Below are 24,371 nucleotides of genomic sequence, written 5' to 3'. Positions count from 1 at the left end.
TTCTGCTGCTCACACACATTTACACACAATAATAAAGGTAGAATATCTAAGAACAATATATGGACTTGTGCACAAATACTCCCTCACAATCAACACTCGCAGCGTCTCCCTGTACCCTCTTGTTGTCTGTCTCCAGAGTGACTCGCTGCACCTTCGACCGACACTACGCCTTTAAAATAACACATCCAGGCAGATGTTATTTACTGTCTGGACTCTAAACGAACCAAACAAGAGACGCTCTCCAGCCGCGTCACACAGTTCCACATCCAACTTCTATAGTTTCACAGTTTGATGGATCTGGATCGATGGAGGAGGAGGAGCCTCTGAGATCAGCCGTGTCTTCCTGTATGTTCATGTTCTCCTGACGTGTCGTCACGCGCACACAGAGTGACGACGAAGCCTTACGTTCCCGCTGCGCAGAGATTTCAGTGCAAGAAAACCAAGACGCATCTTTTTTGTCAGATCTGACGTCGTCTCATTTGTCTCTTCTGGTGTAAAGTGTCTGATGTTTGTCGACAGATTTATTTCATTTTTGTTTGTTTTTTCCTAAAGAAAAGGCTGAAGTGATGCGCTCCTGTATAACACACTGTGTTACCATGGAGACGTGGACCAGCCTGCTGAGCGTCGACGCCGCCACCTGCTGGCGAAGCACCGGTTCTTCTTTTTAACTGTCTGTCGTTTCTCCTTTTTTGATTAAATTATTGCCAAAACGATGTGGAAATAAATAAAGTGATTCTGACAATCTGATCTGCAGACGCTTGAGCTTCTGCTTCCCCTTGTGTTGGTTTGGTGTTGAATGTGAGATGATCGTCTGGACAACAACGGACGGCAAACGATCAAATTAAATGTGACGTAACTGAAACCTGGTCCTGTACAGACACACAGGATGTCAATATGAGCAGATTTACTGTGATAAAAGCTGTAAAACCCGACATGATCTGTAAACAGATAACGTTCCTGCACATTAGACGAGAGCTGGCAAGCAGGTCAGCCTCTGATTGGACTCTGGTTCTGGTTCTGGTTCTCTCTGTGGGCGTTACGCTGATGGAGTAAAATACACCTGGCATCATTTCCAACACATTTAAACTTTATATTACTGGATTTGAATCGGTCGCTGAGGCTGGCGTGTGAGTGGATCAGCAGGGACGAGGAAGAACAGGGTCACATGAGACGGGCCAGCATAGAATCAGAACCATAAATGCTTCTGTGTTCCGTGTGGGGGGAGATCAAGCAGGAAGCTCCGACTTGATAAAGTCGCTGACATCTCAGGACATCCTGCGTAGAAGATAACGCCGTCTGCTGCGATATGAGAGGAGAGGCGTGAAACAGCAGCCGCCACCGCAGCTCCTCTCTGCCATTTTGTCAACATTTAATCTTGGAATATCGTGTTTTAGACTAAACATGTGAGTGACGTGGTACCTGCGGGTAAGAAGGCAGTTTGATGCACGACTGAAACTCAATGAACTGAACGGACGACTTGTCAAAACAAGAACGGGGAGAAAAAAAAAAGAAAGGATTCTTGTCTATAAAATCTCTTGTTGGCTGCTGCCGGACACAGGGCGGGCGTAGGAGCTGTCAATCAATAGTTCAGAGGTCAGCAGCCAGCTTTGGTAACTCTGTATCACAGTTTAATGGCATTTTATTTAAAAATAGTGCACATTTTTAACAGGTTAAAGCGTAAAAAGGTAGCCAGGATCGGCCCCTTTTTGCTCAGTGGTGTTTGTATCGTTTGGCGAGCTCGCTTCCCTGTTTCCGTCAGGACCCCCCAAAAAATTGATATGTCTCTTGTCACCGACTGCTTTGAACTGGAGCCAATTATCAGCTGGGTTGTGAAGTCTACAACCCGCCTCGACAAACTGTGGTTAGGAGGTTCCTGTCTTGGTGCACATGAGAGGCGGCGGTGAAGTGGCAGCCGTCAGTCAGCTGGAGAAACTGTGCGTACGCCTCACATTTGACAAGACGTCGCAGAAGAAGTAAAAGAAGACGAGCAGAGTTCGAGAGGTGGTGATGATGATGCCGATGATTAAGGTTTACCTGCTGATCTGGGCTGTCGGTGAGTCAGAGAAACAAGAAACACTTTGAAAGATTGTGTTTTTGTGATGATCTTTGTCCAACTTCGTAATGATTATCAACCATATCAGCTAATCAAAGACAGACGACAGGACGTGATGGCAATAAATCCACCAATTACCATATTCACTAACTGGTTCAGCCAAGACTCTTTGATTTATTAACTTCCATTAATTACAATCGGCACAGAAAACATCCTGAAGGTGTCGTCACCGTTGACGAGAGAATGCCGAACCTTCAGAGAAGTAACATATTGAGGAACTTTTCTTTTTTTCCACTAAATTCAGTTAGCGGACTCATTCAATCCAGTGGTCGTGGAGCGTGTTGGACCTCTTCTGTAAAGAAGTCAGCGACTTCGGCCTCCACAGCAGCGTTAAAACCACCATCATGGTCCAGTCAGCCCCTTCTTCCTCTTCCGGGAAGAGGTAGTAGTCTGAGGGTGTAAAACCAGCGTTATTCTTAGCCTCCGCAAGACTGATGGTTCAAGACAGCAAAAAGCTGATAAGATAAAAGAAAAAAAGAAGACTGATGCAGCTCTCATGCTGGCAGGGTTTACTCAGCTACATCTGCCATTAGCAGGTTAGCTCAGATTAGCAGAGAAACTGGAAACAGCTAGCCTGGGTTTAGCTAAAGCTAGGTAGGTCTCTTGATAGGTTCTGTTCTTCTGAAGTGGTTTAACGACCGAGAAAATCCAAGTCCAGTCTGAGTTGGGAGGCGTTTGGGAGGCTGGACGGGTCATACGCAGGACGTTTCCCCGCAAGTCTCCAGGTCGACTTGTTTTGAAATTACGGTACGTCACTTACCACAAGTGAGGTGACTGGACTTCAGGTATCACTGTTAGAGAGCTGCGATTCCTGCATTCATGCAAACCGTTTGAAGGTGAAATACATCAGGCAGGTACCACCAACTAACAAACCAAACATCCTGCAACCAGGCAAGACGATGCATTCATGGTGAACTCAAGACTCGTGGTGGTGTCGCTCCAGCTAGCTTAGAAAAAAAAGTCCCTTTCAGTTTTATTGTTTTTTTGCGGATTAGCAGGAAAACCTCCCGTTGAGCAGGTACAGTGTGTCGCTGCAGTGTTAACAAGCTGTAATTGCCCTTTTGTTCCTTACAGGTGCTACAACAGTGTTAGCAATGGGAGACAGTGATGATTACCAACTGTATGATGATGAATATCTTCATGGCAGCGGTGGATACGACTACGGGACAACTGGAAACCTTCCCAACTCCTCCTCAGGTAACTCCTCGCTCTCCCCTGGCTGACATCCACTCAGTGTCAACACGGTTAGCTTGGTGACCGATTTTGGATTCACTCTTCTGTTCCTTTAAACTTCAGGTGAAAAAAACCACAACGCTTAAAGTTTTACATTCTCCAGCTGTGGCACCGCGGCGTTTCTCTGGTGTGTCTGTTTGCAGACGATGCAACTCGTTACGTTTGAGTAACCTCTGATAAACTCTGTAAAACTGAAGCAAAGTTTCTTCACTGTTGAAATGAATCTCTCCTCTCTACAGAAGCAGCACTGTGGAGGACCGGACCTTCGCTGTGGCTCGTCCTAACATCTGGATTCTTCAGAGTCTGCGTCGGTGCACATCTGTAGCTTCGTCCACACTGAGACGTCACTGAACGTTACGAATGTGTGGTTTTATCTGTGGGTGTGTTTTACTGCTGTTTGTTTTCCACCGTCTGTTGTTGTCTTGGTCCGTCAGGAACTGTCTGTCGTTTCTTCTTTTTTGATTAAATCATTGCCAAAACGATGTGGAAATAAATAAAGTGATTCTGACAATCTGATCTGCAGACGCTTGAGCTTTTGCTTCCCCTTGTGTTGGTTTGGTGTTGAATGTGAGATGATTGTCTGGACAACAACGGACGGCAAACGATCAAATTAAATGTGACGTAACTGAAACCTAGTCCTGTACAGACACACAGGATGTCAATATAACCAGATTTATTGTGATAAAAGCTGTAAAACCCGACACCATCTGTAAACAGATAACGTTCCTGCACATTAGACGAGAGCTGGCAAGCAGGTCAGCCTCTGATTGGACTCTGGTTCTGGTTCTTTCCCTCTCTGTGGGCGTTACGCTAATGGAGTAAAATACACCTGACATAATTTCCAACACATTCAAACTTTATATTACTGGATCTGAATCTGGCTGGCGTGTGGATCAGCAGGGACGAGGAAGAAGAGGGTCACATGAGACGGGCCAGCATAGAATCAGAACCATAAATGCTTCTGTGTTCCGTGTGGGGGGAGATCAGGCAGGAAGCTCCGACTTGATAAAGTCGCTGACATCTCAGGACATCCTGCGTAGAAGATAACGCCGTCTGCTGCGATATGAGAGGAGAGGCGTGAAACAGCAGCCGCCACCGCAGCTCCTCTCTGCCATTTTGTCAACATTTAATCTTGGAATATCGTGTTTTAGACTAAACATGTGAGTGACGTGGTACCTGCGGGTAAGAAGGCAGTTTGATGCACGACTGAAACTCAATGAACTGAACGGACGACTTGTCAAAACAAGAACGAGGAGAAAAAAAAAAGAAAGGTTTCTTGTCTATAAAATATCTTGTTGGCTGCTGCCGGACACAGGGCGGGCGTAGGAGCTGTCAATCAATAGTTCAGAGGTCAGCAGCCATCTTTAGTAACTCTGTATCACAGTTTAATGGCATTTTATTTAAAAATAGTGCAGATTTTTAACAGGTTAAAGCGTAAAAAGGTAGCCAGGATTGGCCCCTTTTTGCTCAGTGGTGTTTGTATCGTTTGGTGAACTCGCAGGATGCTTCCCTGTTTCTGTCAGGACCCCCCCAAAAAATTGATATGTCTCTTGTCACTGACTGCTTTGAACTAGAGCCAATTATCAGCTGGGTTGTGAAGTCTACAACCCGCCTCGACAAACTGTGGTTAGGAGGTTCCTGTCTTGGTGCACATGAGAGGCGGCGGTGAAGTGGCAGCCGTCAGTCAGCTGGAGAAACTGTGTGTACGCCTCACATTTGACAAGACGTCGCAGAAGAAGTAAAAGAAGACGAGCAGAGTTCGAGAGGTGGTGATGATGATGCCGATGATTAAGGTTTACCTGCTGATCTGGGCTGTCGGTGAGTCAGAGAAACAAGAATCACTGTTTTTGTGATGATCTTTATCCAACTTCGTAATGATTATCAACCATATCAGCTCATCAAAGTCAGACGACAGGACGTGATGGCAATAAAACCACAAATTACCATATTCACTAACTGGTTCAGCCAAGACTCTTTGATTTATTAACTTCCATTAATTACAATCGGCACAGAAAACATCCTGAAGGTGTTGTCATCGTTGACGAGAGAATGCCGAACCTTCAGAGAAGTAACGTATTGAGGAACTTTTCTTTTTTTCCACTAAATTCAGTTAGCGGACTCAATCAATCCAGCGGTCGTGGAGCGTGTTGGACCTCTTCTGTAAAGAAGTCAGCGACTTCGGCCTCAGGAAAAACGTCCACAGCAGCGTTAAAACCACCATCATGGTCCAGTCAGCCCCTTCTTCCTCTTCCGGGATGAGGTAGTAGTCTGAGGATGTAAAACCAGCGCTATTCTTAGCCTCCACGAGACTGGTGGTTCAAGACAGCAAAAAGATGTTAAGATAAAAGAAAAAAAGAAGACTGATGCAGCTCATGCTGGCAGGGTTTACTCAGCTACATCTGCCATTAGCAGGTTAGCTCAGATTAGCAGAGAAACTGGAAACAGCTAGCCTGGGTTTAGCTAAAGCTAGGTAGATCACTTGATAGGTTCTGTTCTTCTGAAGTGGTTTAACGACCGAGAAAATCCAAGTCCAGTCTGAGTCGGGAGGCATTTGGGTGGTTGGACGGGTCATACGCAGGACGTTTCCCCGCAAGTCTAAGCTACGATTCCTGCGTTCATGCAAACCGTATCAAGGTGAAAGACATCAGGCAGGTAGGACCAACTAACAAACCAAACATCCTGCAACCAGGCAAGACGATGCATTCATGGTGAACTCAAGACTCGTGGTGGTGTCGCTCCAGCTAGTTTAGAAAAAAAAGTCCCTTTCAGTTTTATTGTTTTTTTGCGGATTAGCAGGAAAACCTCTCGTTGTGCAGGTACATTGTGTCGCTGCAGTGTTAACAAGCTGTAATTGACCTTTTGTTCCCTACAGGTGCTACAAAAGTGTTCGCAATGGGAGACAGTCATGATCACCAACCGTCTGATGATGAAGATCATTATGAAGGCAGCGGTGGAGACGACACCTGGAAACTTAGAACACCTGAAAACTCTCCCAACTCCTCCTCAGGTAACTCCTCGCTCTCCCCTGGCTGACGTCCACTCAGTGTCAACACGGTTAGCTTGGTGACCGATAGCATTGTTTTCACTTACATTTTGTTTTTGGTTGTGGTTTGGATTCACTCTTCTGTTCCTTTAAACTTCAGGTGAAAAAACCACAATGCTTAAAGTTTTACATTCTCCAGCTGTGGCACCGCGGCGTTTCTCTGGTGTGTCTGTTTGCAGACGATGCAACTTGTTACGTTTGAATAACCTCTGATAAACTCTGTAAAACTGAAGCAAAGTTTCTTCACTGTTGAAATGAATCTCTCCTCTCTACAGAAGCAGTACTGTGGAGGACTGGACCTTTGCTGTGGCTCGTCCTAACATCTGGATTCTTCAGAGTCTGTGTCGGTGCACATCTGTAGCTTCGTCCGGACTGAGACCTCGGTGAACATTACGAATGTGTGGTTGTGTTTTACTGCTGTTTCTTTTCCACCGTCTGTTGTTGTCTTGGTCCATCAGGATCTGTAAAGTGTCCCGGGGTGACTTCATTGTTGCTTAAGAATAAATGCATGCATATTAGTTTCCTTTTGATTGAATTTGATTGAGTACATGTGTGAACTTCTCTAGTGTCTCTTTTTAATCGGAAACTTGACATTAACTTTGAGGTCGCTGACACATTTCTGCACAGACACTTTGTTGATAAATGGTTTATAAAGCCTGTGATAATTGTCCAACAGTCCAATAACAACTAAAGCTCATATTGACAACATTTATATAGACAAATCATCCTCATAAAAGTACTCTTCTGTACTGTATGTGCCCTCAAACACAACAGAGTGAGAATCAGAACTCAACAGGTCCGATGATGTGTTAGTGAGGTAAGAAGTCAAAAACTTGAGTGAGCATCCTGTCGATGTGGAGCTGACGCTGCGGTCGATGACTCAGTTCCTGAATACTGACTTATACCGAGAGACATTTAGAGGGTAGAGAGACACTGCGAGTGTTAGAGAGAGAGAGAGAGAGAGAGAGGGAGAGAGAGAGAGAGTGGTGGGTATGTTCAGAAACAGGGAGGGGGGGAGGAAAAGTCATAGTGCAGAAACAAGTGATCGTAGGCTGAAAGAACGAGTACCAGAGTGTAAATTCACCCTGCAGAGACTGAACATGTGCGTCCTTCCCAAGTGATGGACCTCACAGTGTTTCCCTTAAAGGAACAGTCCACCCAAAGAAGTAAATCCAGGGGCGGGGTCAAAGTCATCAGGACAATCACACGGGAGGGAAAACAAGACGAAGGGCAGGAAGTAACACAACCAGACACACGAGGACGAATCTGTAATAAAACAGGAAACAGTCACTGAAACCCGAAGTTTGACACTTTGGAGCTGTGTGGAACATTTCTAATGTTGTTTTACGTTGAGGTTGTGCACGCTAACTGTATTAGCTCAGCAGCTACAGGGAAGATTTCAGCTTCTCAAACATTTACTAGACGAACAGAATCCATTTCATGTTTTTATTTTTATTTTTTAGTCAGTTCTTTAGGAGAAAGCTGCAGCCCGAGTATGCCGTGCACATTTTTTTTTGGGTGAACTGTTCCTTTAACATCCTGAGAGGCGAGACGAGAGCAGCAGGTTGGATGTGAGAGAGAGAGAGAGAGAGAGCTGCAGAGACAGGAAGAGAGAGAGAGGGTTCGCAGCAGAGAAGAAGTGTGAGCAGAGGTTAGAGGACGACGCTCGTGGAACAAGAACAACTGAAAGATATTAAAAGGAGACTGAAGCTCCTCGCTGATGAACATCCACCATCTTTAAAGACGTGTTATTAGAAAGAGAGAGAGCATCATCATCATCATCATCATCATCGTCAACATGAAGAAGTCGTGGAGTCGCCTCTGCCTCCTCGGTAAGTTTCACCTCAAACTTATTTCCTTTTGTTTGTGTTGTTTTTCAGACTTATAACAAACTCTGATTCATGATTAGAGTAAATAAAAGCAGGATAGAAGCGCTGCAGGTGAACTTGATCAGGTCTCCCGCGCTCGCTCGCTCGCTCGCACGCCGACATTCAAATCTCCCGAGAGGTGAGCTTGGATTGTTTTGACACAAAGCCTCGTGGCTTCACTCCCGATCGTAAGAAGTTCTGCTGAAATCTCCAGTGAGCGACCAACGAAGCAAAAAACACTTATATATACTCTCCAAAATATCCAGTAACTCAAGGGTTCATTCAAGGACGCCTGCCGCACACAGGAAGTAAAGTGGAGCAGACAAACGCTGTGATACAGGTGAACAAATCAACGAGAGGAAGCTTGAAATTCAATGCAAAACACTTCAAGAAAGAGAAAAGTATATCTGAGAGTTTTTATTAAAAGTGTTTGAAATCCACATTATGTATCTTCACTGTTGCCTCGAGGTTTATTTCCCCAGAAAAATATTCGCTCAGCCTAATTTATTCCACCTGAAAGTAGCAAAATAACGCAGGCTTTTGCAAATTTACTGATTTCGCTTTGTTTCAGTATGAAACCACAAACATGCCGATATAGATTCCTCTGTATTGTAGCTGATTATGCAGTGAAAAATATCAGAAAATGTTAAATTGAATCAAGATAATAAATAAATATTTTCCTTTCTGGTGCAAATACATCAAAAATGAGCCGTAGAGTAAAATCTGTGCATCGTATATTAAAAAACAAAAAGGTGTTAAGAGGATTGAGCTTCACTAACAGAGCAGCTCAAAGGTCAGAGGTCAGAGCAAGAATGAAATATATATAAGTGAGTAAATACAAGATTAACGTTCTCCTACGTGATCGTCTTCCGACTTCTTTGCTCACATTTTCACGCCAGCGTTCGTCTTTTTCACACATACAAAGACGTGTCGCAGCAGCAGTTCTGTGAAGTACAACTGAGACGGTCAGCAAACCAACCTGTTAACCTGACTGAGTCTCTGAGCTCGGAGGTGAAACTAACTCTGTTCATTGGAGCCTCCAGGAAGTAGCCGTGTTGTGATCGCGACCACTAACGGTAAATAAAGGGCAAACTGTTTTGCACGACATGCAACTTTGTACTGGGACACAAATGAAAGTCATTGACTGACAAAACTCTTTATTACCTGACCGGAGCTGTCAAAATAAAAAACAAAAAACAAAAAAAACAGAGACTAAGGATATTTTTACATCTTATAAGATCAACACAACACAAACAGTCATCTTTTAGAAAAGCTGCTGTGAATTTAGATATTTTATTTCACAAACAATCATTGTATGACGATTCGGACTAAAGATAAGGGAGCTCCACTTTCACCAGCTGCCTCATTAAACACAATGAAGCATCAACAATTACAATCTGAAATGGCGCTATCACAGCAGGGAGAGTGTCAGAGAGTGAGGAAGCAAGTCGGCGTGATTAAAGCTGTAAAACGTGACTTCATCTGTAAACGTCTGAGTCACGTTGGGTGGATGTTCCTCAGCAGCGGTGCTGGTGGTTCACTGTCAATTACAACTCTGACGTCGGGATCGTTGATGTTTATTTGCCTCCAACAGCCAGATAATGTTCCTGCACATTAGCTAAGTAAGCTAATAAGCTAGCAAGCAGGTCAACCTCTGATTGAACTCAGCAGAGACTCTGGTTCTGGTTCTGGTTCTGGTTCTCTCTATGCAGCGTTACGTAAATAAAGTAAAGTCCATTTCCCCTCCAGCTCCAGTCAGCAGTCACCTCCTCGGATCACTGCTGCAGTCGGGCTGATTAACAGGAGTGAAGATAAATCTCCTTTTTTAATCCCAGAAGTTCAGAACAAATCGGATCAGAACAGAATCTGACGTGACTATCTCCTCTCAATATCACAGTTGTCAAACATCTTTGGTTTTGTTTTGATAGCGACCTCTAGTGGCAGAAATTACACATACTGATTTATCTTGCACTAGGAACCTGGACAAGTAATATTAGTTCTTAGTCTAACATAAGGTCCTTGGTCCAGGTGTTTCTCATGGTTCTGCTTCACAGAGTTTGGTGGCCTTGTGTAATAACTTCACTCTGTTTCTTCTGTCTCAGTTCTAGCAATGTCTTCTTTTTCCAGAGGACAAAGTGAAAGTGTTCAGCCAAAAGATCAAGACAAGTCAAATATCACAACAAGTAAGTGACAACGTAATTGATCTCTTAGTGATTTAATTGTGGCTCTCCTGCACTGTACACCTCAGGAAGTGTCACTGTGACAACCTGCGACCTCAAACTGTCGTTCCCAGTCTCGTCTGAGGTCTAACGGACACACTGGACCAGCCCAGACACCAGGATGTAACGTTGGCAGTTCATGAAAACCACAGAAATGTCCAATGTTGACATGTGTACCCAGTGTGGCAGCGACACATTATGTGCTTATTAACCACCTGTCGCTGCAGGAAGTTGAGGGGGAAGGTGGTGACGAGGCTGCCAAACGGCCAAGACGCACCACCAGATATTTTCTAAGGACAACCACAAGACATTTCCATCTGGTTTTGTGGAGTGTTTTTCACAGGAAGTCGGACCATCTCCGTCTGTGTTCGTGGTGACCTAAACAGGGATTTTAAGCCAATCTGTGATGGTTTCCTAAAACTGACCAAGTGGTTTTTGTGTCCAAACATAATCGGAGTCTGAGCGCAACAAAGTGACAAACGAGAAACAGAAAATTCGACATGAAACAACCGTCCTGTTTTGTAGATGGTTCTAAGATGGTGACTTGGATGTTTTCCTTCCATCCTGATGTTTCTGACTTACATGTAAAAGCATCCGTCTCCTACATCTGTCCTGTACTGTGTGAGGGTTCAGAAAACATCTGGCTGATTCATGTTTGTCTCTTCCATGTCAGACACAGATTCCCCTCTGAGTTCGACGCTGACAGCTGCTGAACCTACAAATGAAACCGTCAGCCAGGCGTCTGCCTCAATTTCTCCTCAGACTAATTTATCAACGACGGCACCAGCTGAACCTTCACAAACCAATAAGGTAACAGCTGTTTCAACATTTGTTGTACCAGTGACAATACAATACAGTACAAAAACAAGTGTTGCAGCATTCTCCTGGACAGCTGAAGCAACTGAAGACTCGTTATTAAGTAAAAAAAAAAAGAGCAAAAACACGAAATGGTCAGTTGTGGTCCGAGAACCATCCTCCATACAAGCTCCACAGAAATCTTCTCGGTAGTCTTTATCCAACCTTTATCTAACCAACCAACCAAAAAGCAAAAACAAGCAGAAAGAGTCAAACTACCAAGAAACAATGAGACATCTTCACAGTGCAAACACAGGACATGTATGTAACTGTAACTAACGCCAACAGCTCAGAGTCAGAACGATCGAGACACAGAGACGAAACTTGACGTGAAGCTGTCGAGCACAAACTGACTTCCCTCTGGTGTCTTTTACAGACTGCAGGAGAAGATGGCCATGAACAAACTGGTGCATTTACAGAGGGAGTCAGTGGCATCCCAGCCTCGACGCCAAGCAGCGGGAGGGAGGCTGGCGCCATCGCTGTGACGACAGCAGTCACCACGGCGACGACGGCTACTTCACCAAAGCCAGGTAGCTCTCAGTGGTGCGGATGCAAAAGGCACATTTACCAGTTGTGCGCCTCAGTTTGTCTTCCTGTGTGTCCAACCACAAACATCACATGCTCATACACTCTGTAACTGCTAGACACACACACACACACACACACACACACACACACACACACGCTCAGACAAACATGCAACAGCCAGTAAGTCACTTTGTGTCACACAAAGTTATAGAGACTGACAACATGTAAAGTACTTGTATACCAAGTACTGTACTTATCTGAAGTACTTTAATCTGGTACTTTAATTTTCTGATTCATTGTACCTCCACTCCACTACTACTGACAGATATTGTACATTTTTACTCAACTACATTCATTATATTACTTTAGTTACTGGTTACTTTGCAGATTCCACGCTGCAGCACTACCAAAGTAACTCATATTAAAATCAATTCGAGAGAAAACTACTTTTGATACTTTTACTCAAGCTCTATTTCTACTGATGACTTTTAAGTATGACTTCTGGGTACTTTTTACAAAATTTGCATGTTGCAGTTTTTTAAAAACCTGAGAATGTGATGTTTTATTGGTCAAACACGACAGGAAACTTTTAGTAGGTAATGAAAATACATGTGTTTTCTTCTTCAGCTGATACTTTGGTGATCTGTGGACTTAGTTCATGTATTTCAATTTAAATGTCCTTGTTAGACTCACAGATTCTTTAATGTTCTGTCTGTTTTGAAAAGAAATAAGTTTTGTCCAGTGTTACAACACAGTTTGTAGCTTTCTCTTGCTCCTGTTCTCCACTAGGAGGCAGTATGATGCCATCATGCATGAACACTGTATGTGTCTTGCAGTAATGAACCCGAGAACTGAACAATAACCAGCTGCTTGTTTCTTTCAGTGATAATTGAAGAGAGCGGTCAGTCGTCCTGGGGTGAGTATGTTTTTATTTCATCATGTTTCAACCAGAATATTCTCTTCTGTCGCTTGATGTCCAGCTCACAAAGGCACCAACATAGTTAAATAATTCAGTGGAAACAATAATCATAATTATGTGATACGGATTAAAATTTTCACAGACTAGGTAGAATAAAATATTAATAATTTCTGTGTGAGAAAACACCTCTGTCGTCTTAAACAGTGTGAAATAATGAATAAATTGTGTTAAACCAACCAACTAACCAACCAACAAAACCCCAAACAACCAACAAACCAATAAATCAACCAATAAATCAACAACCAACCATCCGTACATCCATCGTGATCATGTGTACAAACTGATTTCTGTTCTCCGATGACTGAATGTTCCTACATCAGCCTTCTCTCTCTGCCTCGTCCTTCAGGTTATGTGATCCTGGTGTTGATCATTTTGATGATCATCGCTCTGTGTGTCATCCTCTACTTACTCAGGAGAGCTGCCAGGGTAAAACCTTTCAAACACATATTCTCCATCTGCTCATTGTAATTTGTCCGGGTTAAGGCTCACGTGTTTGTTTGTTTGTTTGTCCAGACGTACTCGTTCGACCTGCAGCGTCCGCTTCCCGTCAACCATCACAACGAACCCACCGGCACCTTTGAGCCGGTCTACCTGGACGACCTGGGTGTGTGTGGCTACATTTAAACTGCTCTAATGCGACCGCTGCTTAGAGAGGTGTGTCCTGACTTGCTTCGGTTTGTGTGTGTGTTGTATCTCAGAGCGACCAGCTCCGAAAGACCAAGTGAACTCAGACGACCTCTCGCCTCCTCCGGTCGCCAACGGCACAACTTCAGCACCAGAGGAGAAAGGACCCGACGGAGAGAGCGGTAGGCTTCCTTTAAAACTCTTCCAACACACCAACCAATCAAACCCTCCACCTTGTCTTACCTGTCCTTCTCTCCAGCTCCACAGGAACACGAACAGTCCGATGCTAACGGCCTGACTGGTGAGACGTCGCCCACCAGTAACACCAGTCCCTCGCTGGGCGACGACCCGGCTGAGAAGACGACCAGCCCGCTGAGCAGCACCGACCTGCTCTTCGACACTGTCGGGGAGGAGATCGGAAACAACAGCAGCCCATGTAAGATATTTTATATATTATTTCATTTTCAAGTTTGCAAACATTAAGCTAACGTTACACAGCGGTAGACCAACACAACTGTTTAAAAAGAGGGTTAAAATCTACGACATCTAATTAAGAACATGTGCACCCATTATGGACTTTTGCTCTTCTACATTTAGCTGAAATTGGTTACCAGTTACTGTTAAGATTCAGATTAATACTACATAAAGAAATTAACTAATTAATGTTAATCTATTATTAATGATTAAACCACCTGGCAGTAGAAAGTAGCTGTAGTGGAAGCAACTTTGTTGGAGCTAGGCTAACGTTAGCTATCTGCTTCTTGGTGCCGAGCGAGGCTAAAGAAGTCTTTCAGTCAGTAAAACTTAGCTCTGATGTCTGATAGTTGTCCCTGTGGTTCCGTTCCTCAGCGGTTTGCTCCAGCGACCCGTTCGTTGAGATCAACCTGGATGACCCGGCGTGGTGCGATCAGCTCCTCTCCTCTCCCGAGGCTCCGTCGTCCGTCCTCCCCTTCACTCCTTTTTCCTTCTCCACCTCGTCTTCTTAGCGCCTTCGACCGATGATCCCCAGTTCTACATGGAAGAAGCTTCGGAGTCCTCAGAGAGTCAGCAGAGATCATCCAGTCAGCTGTCGACGGCGTGCAGCCTGTATCTCCACTCACAAGCTGTAAATACAGAGATAACGTTGTGTGTTTAGATGCCTTTAACAAACTGACCAGCCTGATAAGTTTAAAGATAAAGAATTTGAATGTTACGCCATTTCTGGTGGACCATCAAGGGACCTGATTTCCAGAGTTGGGTAGAGACGAGCTACATTTACTACGTTACGTACGGGATTCACTTTTTTGTTGTTGTTGTAACCCCCCACCCCCCTTTTTAAAGTAGTTTTTAATGCATCATACTTACTGTTACTTGAGTAGGTTTTTGTTGTAAGTTAGCCGGTTCAGATGGTGGAAGTTTCCCAGCGCGCACAATCAAACTTCTGCTGAGCAGCTTTCATGGCGCTGAAGGCGTCTCCAGGGTTGAATCCAAGTTTCTGAATACGTCCAAACGTTTCACCAAAGCCGGACAGAGAGCTGAAGCCTCGTCCACCATGGGACCGAATATTTGTCTGGTAGTGAACGAGGAGAGATAATTCATCATCAGATTAATAAAACATCAGACTGTGAAAAGTTAGTGATGCTGCCGTCTAACTGCGCTTCTCTCACAGAACTGCAGTCGTCAATATGAGCAGATTCACTGTGATGTTCATCTTGTTCAGAACCTTTTCTGACCCAGTTGGCTCCATGTTGGTTCTGGTGACACGATGTAGTTCACTGAGCTTTAACACAATGATGTTGACTTTAATTACAACAAACTGACACTTTATTGACTTGATTCACCAACAAACAAATTCTTTGTCTCTCTTCATTCACGACCAGACAAACGTTTTTATTAAATAAAGTAAAACAGGAAGGGGCGGAGCTTCAGCTCTCTGTAACGTGTTTCTGACATTTAGAAAGTAGATTTTTGACATTTGTTTATCAGTTCAGATGTTTAGGAGAAATGTGTTGTGTGTGAGTCAAACTGAATCTGTTGATGTCGAAAAATGATTGATTAAAAGTCTTTTTTTAAAAATATAATCGTCCATTTTTAATCAATCCAACCTTTTTCATTTGTTGCGTCGCTTCTGTTCCATGTTTCTGTTGTTTTTTAAACTTTTCCAGAACAGTCATTGCATTCCACTTTCATAATTTCTAAACACTTTCCAGCCACCTGGTGGAGTTTATACTATACTTCACTGTCACAGTGATATCAGAAGTGAAATTGTGGGGGGAGATTTTTGGCCCATAAGATTTGTATGAAATGGTGCACAAGACAGAATATTAACAAACTCTCAACACACGACTCTGACACAAGTCAACGATTTATCATTAGTTATAAATACATTGCGTTCATACAGTCAGTGTAATAAATAAAGAAAGAAAAAGATCATTATTGTACTACACAAAAAAAGAAATAATCAGATCATACAGAAACTTAAAACAACAAAAGCTTGTAGTCGTGAACATTCAGTCTTCTACGGAACATGTCTGGTGAAATATTATTACTTAATAACGCGTGGCCACGCATTATTAATTAATAATATTTCTTTCACCAATGTCACTAGAGGGCCTCCGTAGAAAACCCCAAAATGTGGCGCCGCCCGATGGCTGACTGCAGCTACGACACGACTGAAGTGAACTGAAATGATTTTAATGCAGATTTAAAAGGAACTTTTCACCTGTGAAGTTCAGCCAGTTCAACAGGTAGATAATCGATTTAGCGTTGATGAGCTGCTGCTTTCTTCTCTCTGTTGTGTCATGTTGTTTATATCAATAATGCCGTAATGTAAATGCAATAAAAAGTTATTGAAATCACTCAGAATGAAGACATTACCCATTCTCACCCGTTTTATTGTAGCTACTGATAATCTGAGGTGTGTCGCAACTAACTGCACGGCTAACTGAGCTAACTTGCTAACAGCAGCCACATTTGAGGGTAATTCCTACATATTGCAGCTGTAATATAAAGCACAGTAAGTTAGCCTATGATGAATCACTACAGTACAATATATTTAATATCTGTATCTGGGTTTGTCGTCTTCAGTCTCCATGACGACATCGTAGCTTCTGTCTCCTCCAACAAGCCGAGCAGCTGCAACAAAAAGGAAAAACAGAAGTGAAACACAGACCTGAACAGGCTCAGACGCAGCGACCGACCTGGATCCTCACTGTTGGTTCTCACCTCTTCTGTTGTCTCTGTATATGAGTATCAACAAGATGGTGGACAGCAGGTATGGAGTCGCCACGACGACGTGCCATATGAGCCTGAAGACGGACATCACCTGAGCTGCAGGAGCGTCAGCTGCTGATGAGGAGGAGAGTTTGATTTCATCATAAGTTAAAAACAATCATCTCTGTAGATTTGTGTGTGTGTGTGTCTGTAATTATTTAGTGTCTTTTGAAGCTATTTTATGTCCCTGTAGTCATTTTCTGTCTCTTTTGCGCAATTTTATCTTTTTGTGGGCTTTTGTTGTCTCTTTGTGGTCTTATTTTGTCTCTTTGTGGTCTTATTTTGTCTCTTTGTAGTTGTTTTGTCTCTTTATAGTCTTTTTGTCTCTTTGTAGTCATTTAAACTGTTTTTGTGGTTGTTGTGTGTCTCTGTAGTCGCTTTAAAATTAATTTCAGCAACAAATCATAATCTCACCTCTGACAGTCAGCCGGCTGGCTGGTGATGCTCCAGCTCCAGAGATGTTACACCTGTAGAGTCCTTCATCAGATCTGGAGACGCTGTGGATCGTCATGTTTCCTGTCGAGCTGCTCCCGATCAGAAGTCCATCTTTATAGAAATCAGCAGTGAGATTACAGGAAACAGTTTTCTTCGATCTGCAGCTCAGAGTGACGTCATCTCCCTCCATCACAGGAAGAACAGGACCCTCCAGGATCACATCACCACCTGACAGACCATCGTTTACATGATTATTATTAATGTCAGCTGTGTAATGTGCTGACTAAGAATGATGTTAACCTACCAGTCACAGAGATGCTGACACTGTTGCTGCTCTCTCCTGCTGCAGACTCACACCAGTACACTCCAGTGTCTGATGGGTAGACGTCTTCAAAGTAGCAGGAGGATTTCTTTATTTCATCACAGAAGTTAAAACAATCTTTGTTTATGTATTTGGATGTGTTCCTCTTAATTCTCCACCCAGTGGAGGAGTTTCCCTGCAGCTCACAGATCAGAGAGACGGACTCGTACTGGAAGAACTGGGATCTGTTGGGAACGACTCTGAGAGCGGCTGCAAGACACAAACAGATGGAGGGAAAGTGAGATTTTAAAGTAGTTATGTAGGATATAAATTGGTATTTGTTGCACAGAGAGAGACAACGTCAGTGAGTGAGCCACCTGCTGGCTGTCAGACACAAAGATCTGCAGAGCTGCAGGGTTTTACATCCTTTTGAAGCGGCCATCTTTGAACGGAGGAGGTGACTTATGACATTACTTATCACCCACATACAATCCTGTACCGAGTTCTACCGCAGACAGCTTAACAACCCTTCACCCCTGAGCCCACCTCAGATTCAGTAAGAACACTCCCACACAGGGTTTAAAAGCCTGCGACTCCCCTTCATGGTTATTTTATGTTTCTCTCTGGACGTTTTATGTCTTTTCGTAGATGTAAGAAGTGACTTTGTAGATGTTTTGAATCTCTCTGAAGTCATTTTATGTCTTGGTAGTAGTTTACAATGATCTTTGTAGTTGCTGAATGTCTTTTTGTGTCTATTTGTAGTTGTTTTGTTGACTATTCTATGATATATATTGTTAGCATCCAATTAGCATAACATTAGCTAACGGTAACCAGATCAATAACTAACTTCAGTGTTCTTAATGTATTGCTTCTCTTTATGTGGGCAACATGCATCAAGTTTTGTGAATAAATCCAGAGATAAAGAGTTCATTACCTTCGTCTTTGGTGTCAGATGAGACAAACTTTAGAAACACACCTAAAAACACACAGCAGAGAGAGAAGGAAGACATGATCGATGATATCCTGCCAGTTAGAAGACAAAGCACGAATAAAAAAAAGACAAAGTTATACTCACAGAGGCTGAAGAGCAACACAGCGGACTTCATCTTCTCACTGCTGGATGGAAAGTGACTGACTTACCACCTCTGCACACCACTTCCTCTCTCTAGATGCAAACACATTCACCTTGAGAGATGTGAAACTCAGACCGCTGTTTCTGGGTCATCCTACTTGATTTCCAAGAAGAGAATCATACTTAACAATAAGTTATCTTCATTCTAACACCTTATATTTCCATTTATTCACCAAACTTTTCTTTCTTTAATGGGCATGAAATGGAAATATTCACCAATAAAAAAACAGACAAACATAAACATTATAATGTTCAATATCTGTATCTGGGTTTGTCCTCTTCGGTCTCCATGACGACATCGTAGCTTCTGTCTCCTCCAACAAGCCGAGCAGCTGCAACATAAAGGAAAAACAGAATAAAACACAGACCTGAACAGGCTCAGACGCAGCGACCGACCTGGATCCTCACTGTTGGTTCTCACCCAGCGCCACAGCTCCCATCACGCGTGTCACGCACTGTGTGTAGGGCACCAAGTGCTGAGGGGGCACCAAAAATATCATTATGAAAAATCATCATAGTCATGATAATTATAATGCTGATATTATTTCAGTTTAGAAATATTAGGCACTTTTTAGGCGTGTATATCACAAGACAGACAGAACAAGACAGACACAGGGTGCCAACTGCACATCAGGAGCAATTTTGGGATTCAGTATCTTGCTCAAGAATACTACAATACCACATGTAGCACAGTTCCACCCCAGGGGAGCCAGGAGTTGAACCAGCGACCTTCCCATCACTAGTCAACCAGCTGACCACCACTGAGTTACAGTCGTCTCTTGAGTTTACTATTAAAAATTATGCATTATACAGGTAACTGACGCAAGCGCATTGTTACTTTACTTTAGATATTGAGCAGTAGTTTATGGTTTATTTTGATGTGACGGGGGTCAAAACTTTCTCAGTTACAGTTAGAATATGACACTTTCTTTCTGAACATTCTGCGGCGCTTTGAATGTTAAATAACTGATTTAAAAATATATGTATATTGAAACACTGATGTCCCAAGAAGCAGTAATTGTTCATATAACCTGTTGTTGAATTATGAAATATGTCACAAAAAGTTATTTAGAATTGAAAATGTGGCCGTAAAGTGAGTTCAATAAATACACTGAGATGAAGCTTTTATATAGAAAACATTTCCTTGTACTTCAACCCTGGCACAGCAATTTCCTTCGGGATTAACAAATTCCTTATCTTATCTTATCTTATTTTATGATGTTCATTCTCCTGTTACAGTTCCTGTTTAAGACCCGCCCTCTGCCTCTGGTTGGCTCTGCTCGTTCAGTGACTAATGACGTAAGCCAATCAGAAACAAGACGGACGTCACTGACGCTCCTGGATAAATACGGATATCAGGCTGTGTCCAACATGACTCACTCGACTCTCCGGTACCGGTCTGAACATCGTCCCACGCCAGTTTTCGTCTGGCTCTCCAGTTTTTTGTGGTTCACTTCGAGGACTTCATGTGTCTTACTGTCTTCGCTCTCACTCTACACTTGACTCTGACGGTTGTTTGGACTTCTGCTGAAGGTAAACTCGTGTTATGCTACTGTTAGCTTAAGTTAGCTCGTCATTCATTCATTCATTCATTCATTCATTCATCTGTTGCTGTTATCTTACGTCAGTCACTCAAGTCCTGACATGTCCGTCTAATGTAACACAGTTTATTAACAGTGTGATATTCAACTGAACATTAACGTGTTTGTGTTAAAGTGTTTTAACTGTTAAAGCCGTTAAACCGTTAGTAACGTAACTCAACGGTCGTAACGTGACATCACGCTTCCGTTACCTGCCCTGGTTACCGGATAGTTTGAGGTTTTCTAATGTTATTTTGTATTATTAAGTATATTTTGCCTTTTAGAGTTCTGTTACATGTAAAATAACTAATATCCTGTTACAGAAAACAAAGTCTTGTTTATGATATTTATACATCTCTGACAATACATCTGTGTCACTGGTGGCTTAAGCTTCAATGGGAAATGTAGATTTAATGAGGTAATTAACTTTTTTTGTAACATATTCCATTTAATACATTTAGTCAGTGTCATATGTGTGAATCTACTGTGTAATTCCGCAGGTATTGGAAGGGATGTAATGTAACAAAGTGCATTTACGTGTACAGTTTTGTTGTTATTTAAGAAAGTATTCCACCTTAAAAGAGTCCTGCAGTCTGTGTAAAGTATGTTTCCCCGTTTATAACTAGTTAACATCAACCATTCATGATAAAGGCAGGATATTTTTATGGGACAAAATATCACTGCTAATATCTGTATTATTCACATCTACATGTTAGTGACAGTATATCTGCCACAGGGTTCATTCACAGTATCCTTTTGTTACAACTGACAGTGAAAGTAAACTCACACTGACCCTAAACGTACTTAAGATCTCAGTGAACTGTTCATTGTTGGATGAAATGTGTGAACAACCAGCGGAGAGTGCTGCAGGTCAGCTGTCCCACACTGAGGAGGGTTATTATCACAAATCCAAAGGCTACCTGAGCCATTTTTTTATTGAACAGAGTAAAAAGGGCAATATTTGCCAGCAAAATGCAGTGAAGCAGACGTATTAAGTAGTAAAGTACCTCAAAATTGTACATAAGTACAGTAGTTGAATAAATCTACTTAGTAACAGCCATCAATTATTCTTTTATTTGCAGCAAAGGCAAAGAAAGTGACAGTTTCTATAATTCGCTTTAAGTTTTTTCTTGTTACGTGATGATCTTCAATTTCATGTTTATGGTCAGTTAGATTCTGCAGAGGTGGAGTTAGACATGCATAAGTACTGTTACCAGAACTATCTGAGCAAGTTACAGACCAGGATTCTGGTCAGTTGTGTGTAATGAAATGAGTCGGTGATTGTGTCTGCAGTCACTCTTTGTGTGTGTGGTTTGAACACTCGTGCAGCTTTCAGCAACGAGGAGTTCAGAGACCGAAATGTTTGAGTTTGTCAGTAATAACAATGATGCTTCGTTTCCCGTCCATAAGATTCATTTTATTTTAAACAACTTTCATCATCTAATGCGTCAATGTTGCAGCCTGACAACAAGAAGTCTCTTTTTCTATCACTTTTGAACCAGGTGTGACTGTGATCAGTCAGCTGTGTGATGGACTTTATACCAGAAACATTTTGTAGAATAACTGAACCAAACAAAAAACCTACAAGCCACGAGGACCTAGTTTACACGTTGCCTTTATGTATCAATTAAATAATCCTAGATCACAAATCTCCTGAGTCACTCAAGTGTTTTTATTTGTACACCATCAGGTCCAGTCAATGTAGACAGGGATCCACACGTACTCATATTAACTTGTAAGATCAGTGAAAACAAACAAATGACCTCATGGCATGATACTTCTTCAGGTCAAAGGTGCTTCTCACCTGCTCTGTGATGACTGCTCACCAACTCCTACCTGTCCTCATACTGTACAACAAGGGAATTACAGCCAGTGAACACACACTCACCTGTTGAATCAAAAAACTGCTCGTGTTTTTACTGAGTCACTGCCAAAGCTGTTGAACTGAACTCATCATCTTCACATTTTGACCACTGGCGCCATCTTGTGTCAGAAGAACAACACAGCAGCTTAGCATTAGCATTAGCATCCAGACTGTGTCCAGTCAGGAAGTCCCTGTGTGTGATGATGAGGATGATGAAGACAGAGGAGTGTTTAGAAGACTAAAGACAGACTGTAGATGTTGGCTGTGCTACATGTGAGGACTGAACTGTGATCACATGACTCTTCACCTCTGTCTCCTCTCACAGGGAGAAGATGATCTGCAGGATCCTGCTGCTCATCAGCCTCAACTGTGTCTGTGGTCAGTTTACAGCTTCACTTTCTGACTCTGTGATTCAATGAAGCAGTTAAAGTGGCCACATGTGAGCAAACAGCTGATGTTGATGAGCCTCTGCAGCTCTGAGACGTCACTAAACTGTCCACAGAAACATGGAGATGGAGTTTAAAGGCTGCCATGTTAAAGCTGTCAGTGTGTCTGCTCCTCACTTTCCCTCTCTGTCTCCTCAACAGGAACATTTGTAGTGAATGTGACACAGACGTCCTATCAGGCAGAGGAGAACCACAACATCACACTGGAATGGACGTTCACAACCACAGCTGACACTCCCACAGACTCACTTTATATCTTCTGTGAGATGATAAATGATCACAAAGTCTCAGTCTTGTTTGAAATACGTGGAGGTGTTGAGGTCCCAGAGTCTCGGGATCAACAGTTTGTAGGACGAGTCCAGTGGGACAAAGACGTCCTCAGAGACGGACGACTCAGACTTCATGTGTCCAGACTCAGGACTGAGGACTCAGGACGGTGTCGCTGTAAAGTGTGGAGGAATAACATCTTGAACTCCAGTGATTGTTGGCTCAGCGTCTCTGGTAAGTTGGTTGAGTAGAAGTCAGTAGAACTTTATTAACAGGTTGATTCAGCAGCTTTTTTATCTGTTCTGTTGTCTGGTCTCTTTACAGCAGCGAGGGATCAGCCCAAACCCGAGAGACCCAAAACAGCAAGTCGGGGAATGATCGGCCTCTATTGTGTTCTGGGACTGATAATAGTGGTCAGTGTGTTGGTAATTTGTTACTTTTTAATTTTTCACAGTCAGTCTGATAAGCAACAACTCGGCTCAGACTGTGGTGGAGGATCTGAGGGAATAGTTTGATCAACAAAACTTAATGAAACAGTTTTATACGATGGACAGATCTAAACAGAGCAACAGACTTTGAGACAATCAGGGAACCAGGGAGGAGAGGAGAGAGTTCCAGGATGGGACTCATGCTAATCAAGCTCTATTTTAAGGCTGCTCCAGGCTAACAGTCCAGAAAGGAAATGGAGAAATGGGGCTCAGGCTGGTTAAACTACGTTAATCTGGGACAATTGTGTCTCCACAGAGACCTGTCTCCACCACAACATCACAGATCAGGTTATTGCACTAGACAGGTGGACTGAGTTGGATGGAGAGTTGTGTTGGTTGTTTTTTACCTGATGAGTCCAGTGGAGGATTTGGGAAAAGTTCCAGCTCAGCAGGATGGATGGGGATGAAGGTTCTCAGTCATCCAGGTCCTGGTCAACCCTGCAACTCCCCTCCAGTTAGTCTGAACTGAAGAAGGCTCTTGGATGAAAGGCGGAGCGTCTTCAAGGAGCAGAAACAAGTCCGGTTGTCAGCACTTTGTGTGACGCCATGGACAAAGAAAAGACTTGTAAGGTAATTACACTATGTCAGGGCCAGCAGGTAACTATAGCAACAACTGTGATGCTGTGAACACACATTACAAACAATCCATGTGAAAGTTACTGATGGTTAAAACACATCCTGCCTTTACATTCTTCAGTGTCCAGAGTCAGAGGACACAACAATGATGGAGCTGACGGAGGAAACATTGTTCTTCACCTTCATGTTGTTCATTATTCTGACAGGACGTCTCATCAAACTCTGTCTTTTATTGGACTGATCTGAAATCTGCTCTTTGTCACTTTGTTGAAATAATCCTGAAAAGCATGACTATGATGTATACACAACATTTATAGTGTATATTTTATCTTTTGTGTTTATTTAAATAATAAAATGTTATATTTTTATAAACCATGTCCTCCTTCTTCTCACCTCGGTGCTGCTCTCTGACTTTAGCCTCTATATTCTGGACTTCAAAGGACATAATTTCAACATACAGGTCAGCAGAGGGTGATCTGCACTTTAAAGTTATTCTATTAAGTGGATTTTGATTTCCACAAGTTAAAGTCTCAAACAGCTGTCAGGCTTTCAACAAAAAATAAGAAGT

General features: G+C 42.8%; 4 protein-coding genes across 13 annotated transcripts in view; 3 read left to right on the top strand and 1 right to left on the bottom strand.

Moving 5' to 3' along the window:
- LOC119027736 (butyrophilin subfamily 3 member A2-like) overlaps positions 1–24,371 on the top strand; it is a 316,811-nt gene that overhangs the window by 179,385 nt on the left and 113,055 nt on the right. The window lies entirely within an intron of this gene.
- On the top strand, positions 7,693–15,512 carry LOC119026876 (mucin-17-like). The gene is made up of 10 exons (XM_037111520.1): positions 7,693–8,221; positions 10,360–10,440; positions 11,150–11,286; positions 11,708–11,861; positions 12,743–12,775; positions 13,185–13,264; positions 13,352–13,442; positions 13,537–13,644; positions 13,722–13,898; positions 14,312–15,512. The coding sequence occupies exons 1-10, from the start codon at positions 8,188–8,190 to the stop codon at positions 14,446–14,448; spliced, it is 1,032 nt and encodes a 343-aa protein (XP_036967415.1). The 5' UTR covers positions 7,693–8,187; the 3' UTR covers positions 14,449–15,512.
- Positions 15,789–18,794, bottom strand: LOC119026897 (sialoadhesin-like). 3 transcript variants are annotated; one of them, XM_037111561.1, is made up of 7 exons: positions 18,526–18,794; positions 18,385–18,426; positions 17,658–17,720; positions 17,454–17,537; positions 17,129–17,377; positions 16,667–16,789; positions 15,789–16,576 (listed from the first exon to the last, which is right to left on the bottom strand). In XM_037111561.1, exons 1-7 carry the CDS (start codon positions 18,554–18,556, stop codon positions 16,497–16,499), a joined length of 672 nt encoding a protein of 223 aa, XP_036967456.1. In that variant the 5' UTR covers positions 18,557–18,794; the 3' UTR covers positions 15,789–16,496. The 3 variants fall into 3 exon arrangements, with proteins under 3 accessions (XP_036967456.1, XP_036967453.1, XP_036967454.1); XM_037111558.1 differs by having other exon boundaries at positions 17,454–17,720; XM_037111559.1 differs by having other exon boundaries at positions 16,667–16,786; positions 17,454–17,720; positions 18,526–18,786.
- LOC119026906 lies at positions 19,977–24,175 on the top strand. Of its 8 annotated transcripts, none has more exons than XM_037111580.1 (5): positions 19,977–20,115; positions 22,352–22,404; positions 22,614–22,973; positions 23,064–23,797; positions 23,925–24,175. In XM_037111580.1, the coding sequence occupies exons 2-4, from the start codon at positions 22,359–22,361 to the stop codon at positions 23,252–23,254; spliced, it is 597 nt and encodes a 198-aa protein (XP_036967475.1). In that variant the 5' UTR covers positions 19,977–20,115; positions 22,352–22,358; the 3' UTR covers positions 23,255–23,797; positions 23,925–24,175. The 8 variants fall into 8 exon arrangements, with proteins under 8 accessions (XP_036967475.1, XP_036967480.1, XP_036967477.1 ...); XM_037111585.1 differs by lacking the exon at positions 22,352–22,404 and having other exon boundaries at positions 19,986–20,115; positions 23,067–23,152; positions 23,484–23,797; XM_037111582.1 differs by lacking the exon at positions 22,352–22,404 and having other exon boundaries at positions 19,986–20,115; positions 23,067–23,164; positions 23,484–23,797.

The sequence above is a fragment of the Acanthopagrus latus genome, chromosome 10 (assembly GCF_904848185.1).
Source record: "Acanthopagrus latus isolate v.2019 chromosome 10, fAcaLat1.1, whole genome shotgun sequence".
In the NCBI taxonomy this organism is placed as follows: Eukaryota; Metazoa; Chordata; class Actinopteri; order Spariformes; family Sparidae; genus Acanthopagrus; species Acanthopagrus latus.
The sequence above is the reverse complement of the archived record's forward strand: the minus strand, read 5'-3'. Positions and strand labels throughout refer to the sequence as shown.